Source organism: Drosophila bipectinata, chromosome 3L (genome assembly GCF_030179905.1).
Source record: "Drosophila bipectinata strain 14024-0381.07 chromosome 3L, DbipHiC1v2, whole genome shotgun sequence".
Taxonomy (NCBI): Eukaryota; Metazoa; Arthropoda; class Insecta; order Diptera; family Drosophilidae; genus Drosophila; species Drosophila bipectinata.
Genome location: NC_091738.1, coordinates 15,703,830 through 15,709,883, shown reverse-complemented (window position 1 = coordinate 15,709,883; position 6,054 = coordinate 15,703,830). Strand labels below are relative to the sequence as shown.

At 44.1% G+C, this 6,054-nt stretch overlaps 1 protein-coding gene across 1 annotated transcript; it reads right to left on the bottom strand.

Annotated features, from left to right (window-relative positions):
• Nucleotides 1-2,887: 2,887 nt before the first annotated feature.
• LOC108119505 (E3 ubiquitin-protein ligase ariadne-1) lies at nt 2,888-5,003 on the bottom strand. The gene has a single exon (XM_017232724.3). The coding sequence runs from the start codon at nt 4,702-4,704 to the stop codon at nt 3,130-3,132; it is 1,575 nt and encodes a 524-aa protein (XP_017088213.2). The 5' UTR covers nt 4,705-5,003; the 3' UTR covers nt 2,888-3,129.
• Nucleotides 5,004-6,054: the final 1,051 nt, after the last annotated feature.

Genomic DNA, 6,054 nt, shown 5'->3' with positions numbered 1-6,054 from the left:
CAATTGAAATATTCTTTTTCTGTTTTAATTTTTTGTTGGATTGTTTGTTTCTGTAGCCACTTCTGTTTATTTGTTTACTCTTGAACGCCTGCGCGCGTGCCTCAATTTAGTGGCAGTCCGAAAGTCGGAACATTTTCAATGCACTTTGCCACATCTGAGGCAGGCAGCAGGCAGCAGGCGGCAAGTGGCAGACATCGGCGATAGGCAAATGAGTCTGCGCATTAGATGGAATAGGGGGGGTTTATTTTATTTATTTAATTTGTTTTCCTTCCTTTTTTTTACCCGCTGTGCGCCGCCTGTCAGCATATCAACGCAATTTGTGCACTCGCCAATAGAAGAGCCAGAAACTAAGACGAAGACGCCAGGCTGGGGCAAATTATGGCCAACGATGCTCGGCGACTGCGCAAAGTGCCTCATAAATTCACGTCGCTGATGAAGTGATAGTGGCAAGAGTCGGAGAAGTCGGTGGAGCTTTGGATACAGATCCAGCCAAGGCTATATAGTGCTCTATCCGTCTGAGGCAGATTGTTTATGGCAGCGTGGAAAAAAATTGGAGGGGCAGGAAAAACATAAAACAAAACAACATTGTTGCTCAATGGCCCAACTAATGTGTTGCAGATATGAATTAAAGGGGGGGAGCTATTAGAAAGTGCAACTAACAAATTGCCAAAAATCTTTAAATTACGCTGGGTTTTCTTTCAAAGAAAAAAACATAGAACACATTGTATGCTGAAGCTCTTCCATTGTCTTCAAGCCTAGTTGATTGATTTATCCAAGCCATTGACACAGTTTCCGCTAATCTCGACTGGGCCCAGTCGCGGATTACAACACTTCCTGGTCCATTGTTAGCCGGGGCTGAGACTATTAACCGACCTTCGTCTCCGTGTTCAAAGGCCAAGGACAATGGCGGAACAAGAGCGCGTAATTGAAAGTACGCGACCAAGTTGTAAAGCAGATGTAAGGACATCAAGTGTCTGCCGCTTCAAGTCCTCGAAGAAAAAAAATAAGTGAAGAGGAATTTGCCATAATAAAAATAGCTAACGCCCGGGACAAGATTCAAGATTCAGTGAGAGGCCATAAGCACAAAAGCAAACTGTAGATAAAAATTCAATAAGCCATTCCAAAGGCCCAGAAGCAGGACACGACCCGACAACTGAGCACTGGGTTCTGGGGGATGGTCTGCGGTTGGGATTTTGTGGCCAATAAATAAAATTAATACGAACGCGCTTGAGCCCAAGTTGACCAAGGAGCACGGCCTCCTCCTTCGTCGGCAGGACCTGGTTGAATTTTTTCCCTACTGGCCATCATAACTTTTTTTCTCCACTTTCTTCGGTGTGTTTTGTTTGTTGACTTGTTGAATGGGCCAAGACCGAGAGCCAAGGACCATGGCCAGGCCAACTGTTGACTGGCACTTGCAGCCTTATGGCCAAGCCGATACTGTAGGTAAATAGAGATGAGATGAGTGGAGCTTAAAGTCTGGGCTCGTAATAAAATTAAAGTATCTGATAAAAGTTTAGTTTTGTGTTTATAGAAAAGGAGACATAATAGGAAAAAGCCTGTTTTCTCAACATCTTATATAAACTCTACGTGGAAAACCTATGCCATTGCTATAACTTTAAACTTTCGCCTCGTTCAAGAATATTGACTGTCAATGGCACATCGTATTTTGTACATTTCCTCGACAGCCAAATTCTAAGGCGTTCCGACAATGCAATCATAAATTAGTCAATTCCATGAGGCAATTCAAATGCTGACACGTTGATGACCCCGCTATTGAACTGCTATAAGAAATCACTCTGCGAGGGAGATGATTATTTTTGGTGGAAAGGTGGCGGGTGAGGGAAAGAGTTGAGCTAACATTGCACCGCCCACTTTCAACACTTGCCACAACAATGGTGCGCAAATATTTACCAGCAAAGTCTGCCAGCAGTTTGGTCGGTTCGATCAGAGTCTTGAGCCTCAGCCTCAGCCTCAATTTGAAATCCAATAAAATTTAATTGGAAACTTCATCACGGGTGCGAAAATTCACACTCTAGGCCCAGGCAAGCCAAGGCACGACTTGGCTGCCGTTTGCCGTAAATCTATTGGCCAAGGCTTTTCCAGTACCAGTACCAGTTACAGTGCTGCCTCCCTCCATTCCACCGCCGATTTCCACCCATTATCCCCAATCCGCCAAATCCACCATACTCTATCCACTCTATATCCATATCCACACGTTTCGCTTTGCACCTGGCGGCGTTTCTCTGGGGGGAAGCATCGCGATAAGGAAATATTTTTCGTTTCTTACCATTCCGTTATTGGCAATATATGGCTTATTTATGATTTTCCTTTTGCCATGCCATATCTCTGGTCCATTGTCGACATTAATCGCTTTGCTGCGCTGAAAAGTATAACACGAAATTGGATTGATTTATGTTATAATTACAAAAGTTAGACGCATTTTAAAGGGGGAAACTAGTGGAAAAACAATGAAGGCAACGCAAAGCCAGCACAGAGAGGAAATATAGGCTATAAAGGTGGATTTTCACTCCTAATGAGTACCTCTTAAAAATAATCAACTTTCATAAATGTCCCCCTCTGAAAGGACATCAAAGAAAATTTGCAAAAAATTTAAAAAATATTTCACTTCTAGGTTTTGATGCAGTTTGATGGAGAATCAGTCCACAAATCATTTAAGGTATTCCGCTTTGGAATCAGATGCGTATTGGCAAAGATATAACCATCGCTGGGCTCAAATTGTCATTTCCACACATTTTCTATTTTGAAGGGGACCCCCTAGAAATTTTTGAATAAAACATTTCCAATTTTGCCGGAACAGAAAAAATATTTTTATAACATTTGTTCTACTTTATTTCCCCCCAATCAAACAATTTTTTAAAAAATAGCTCATAATCTGGTATGAGATTATATTTTTGAGTTTTCTTCTATTGCTGTGTAATACTGTAGAATTTTGACGGGCTCGTGTCCGAATCGATTTAGTCATCAATTCAGGCAGAGTGGAGCCCAGACCGAATTATGTAATATATGTTGATTTGAAGTCTTCAGAGAAATGTTAGTCACTCAATCTTTTTCAGAATGTGCTACAGATGCCAGATTAAGAATGATACGTAGTTTTTACTTTGGGGCGACTTAGGAGGAAGTTTCGTCGATGTATTCCCACCAGTCCTTTTCATAACCCTCACGCACGTGGCAGAGAAGGACATTCCGTCGCTTCTGGCAGTAGTGGGAAAGATCTAGTACCTTTTGTTTAACCTCATACAGATTCTTCACTGTGATCTCCCGCTCTAGGCACTCGGAAATTTTCTCGGTGGCCATCTCCATGTCGCGCTGGTTATCCTCAAAGATGATCTTCTGGTTGTTGTTCCTCAGGTAGAAGGCAAACACGTAGCTGTACATCAAGGTGGTTCGGCACTGGCAAAGGACATCCACGGCGTCGCGCAGGAACTGTACCTCGATCCAGCTCATCTCCTCCTGCATATCATCCATTTTTGACTGTACATTGGCATACAACTTGTTCTCCATCCGCATGCTCTGCATGTGGTTCATGTAGCGGTTGTAATAATGCAGATACCTGGCCATGGAGGAGCGATAAATCTCCTGGGCCAAGCGTGCCTGCTTGGCCTCCTCCTCATCGAAGCGGTTGCAACTGTACCAGGACGACCCATGCGGCTCCCAGGAGCCCAAGCACACCCAACAGAAGTCGTAGCGGCAGGAGGGATTCTTGCAGACCATGTGGTTACAGCCACCGTCCTTCTCGATCGTCACATTGCACTTGGGGCACTCCTTGGTGTGTTGTGCAATCCAGTTGGAGGTCTCCGAGTCCTCGAGGCACTTCTTTAGCCACTTCTTCAGCCAACTACAGCTGGCCGGCTCGTGCCAGTTCTCGCCGCATCCGAAACAGAACTGATGCCCGCATTTGCACATGACGGCTCGGGGCTCTGCGTAATTGGCCTTGATCGCATGGGTGCAGTTGGGGGCCGGGCACCAGCGCATCAGCATGTTGCACTCCACAAAGGTGTTGGTAATCAAATGCTGGTAACGCTCCACGACCTCGGCATCGTCGGCCAGCTTCAGGAAAGACACGTAGTCCACCAGGATATCACAGTCGGTGGCCGGACAGGTGATGGTGTGGGCCAGGCCTTCGGAGCAGGTCTTATTGGCCAGATACTGCTTCCAGCAGTCGACACAGAAGCTGTGACCGCAGCCCAAGCCTTTCAGCTCCTCGCAGGGACAGTAGCAGATGCCACAGAGCTGCTCCTCACAGGTGCAGGACGTGGAGGTACAAGCGGCACCGCTTGGATCCTCCTCAAGCTCCTGCTTCTGCTCGAAAGGATTCACCACGTGGGCCCGATGAAAAAAATCCTCCGGACTGCTCTCGAAATAGTTCTCAAAGAGGCGCTCCTTGTCCCACCTGAAGTGATTGAGAATGATCCTGGTCACCTGGGGCGACAGGTTGAGAACGTTGTTCACCTCGTCGATGATGTTACGCTGATCCTGGACGATCTGGTCCACGGAGAGGACATTGTAGACAAAATCATCGGCATCTTGGTTGCGTTTATTGCGCTCTGGCAACACGATTTCGGTGCACGTGTCTTCGTCGCTATCACAGTTGGAGCAGCTCATTAGGGAGGATGGACTATGGCTGTGCATCGAACGATGCGAGTCACCGTGATCCTCGTCGCTATACTCCTCTTCACTATTCATTTTGTTGCATCAAGAATAGGGCTCGCTTTTTTCACTAAGATGGTTACGGATTGTAAGTCACCTATCGATTGGCGCTGAAACATCGGACGATAACTAAAATTCTTGACAACGCAACAACAATGAATGACAGCACCAACTAGTACCAGAGCACTTTTACGTATCCCTTGTGTGAAATCGATTGGAATATTGAACACTCTCGATGTGATGAAATGTTGTGTGTTCTTCGTATTTCTACTGAAGACTGACCTGTACCCTAACACTGGACAATTTTTCTACTTTCAGTGTCTCTGACGTTCTTTTCACAGCATTCTGCTAAACATTTCTGGGTGACAATTTTACAAACTTCTACAAACTTGATAGGTGAATAAATATGCATTTCTAGCAGCATTCTTTAATTAATACTCCTTGGTCACACTTGAAGAATAACCATAATACTAATCCTATTGTTCACTCTATAAATATCTTGTCTGGTAATTAGAAAATGGTAACACTTACAATGAAGTGGCTATTTCTTTTGAAAAAGATTGGTATTCTAACCACACTTTTGTTTTAGCAAACATTTTAGTTTCTATCCCGCAAATTGTTAGATTTATGCATTTTTAGTTGAGAGACTATCCAAATGCATTTGGCCTGCGCTTTCAGCTTTCAACGCGCTCTCACATTCACTAAAAGCTTTTCGGGATGTGTATTCCATAACCCCTTCATGGCGTAAAACAGAACAAAGCAATGTCTCAAGTGGCAAGGGTAAGGCTTGCAAAAAAAAACATAAAATAAAAATAAAAATCCTGGCAAAAAAAACGCATACATGCAGCTCGCATATACAAAACACATGCGATATGTGAAATGAAAGTGAACGAGCGCACAAGGATAATGGCGTGAACGGGAGGAGAGCGAGGGCCAGAAGCAGAAAGGGTAATGAGTGTGCATAATGCAGATGCAGGAGTCCTGGTCCAGGATACGAGGAGCAGCCCAATCCAGCCCATCTCCAGCATTCATTGAACAAACGGACTCAATCTGCCATGCCAGGAAATGCACTTGGGTAGATGGTATATGTACACTCGGAGAAAATAACTTCATAAGGAAAAACTACTTATTAAATAAACAGATACCTTATTACAAAAGTAGCATGAGAAACACTAAGATTAAAATGCTTTCAAAAATTTCTTTTTAATTGTGTTTATTGAGTATTTTTTTTTCTTCATGTTCCAATGAATGTATATAGAGGCGGAACACACATCATTTTCATGAAGCTGCTTTTATTTCTTTCCTTCCTTTCGATTTTTTATTTTTTTGCTTAAAACAAAAGCCGCACAACAAACCGCCAAAAGCAGACCCCTGTTTCAGGGATGG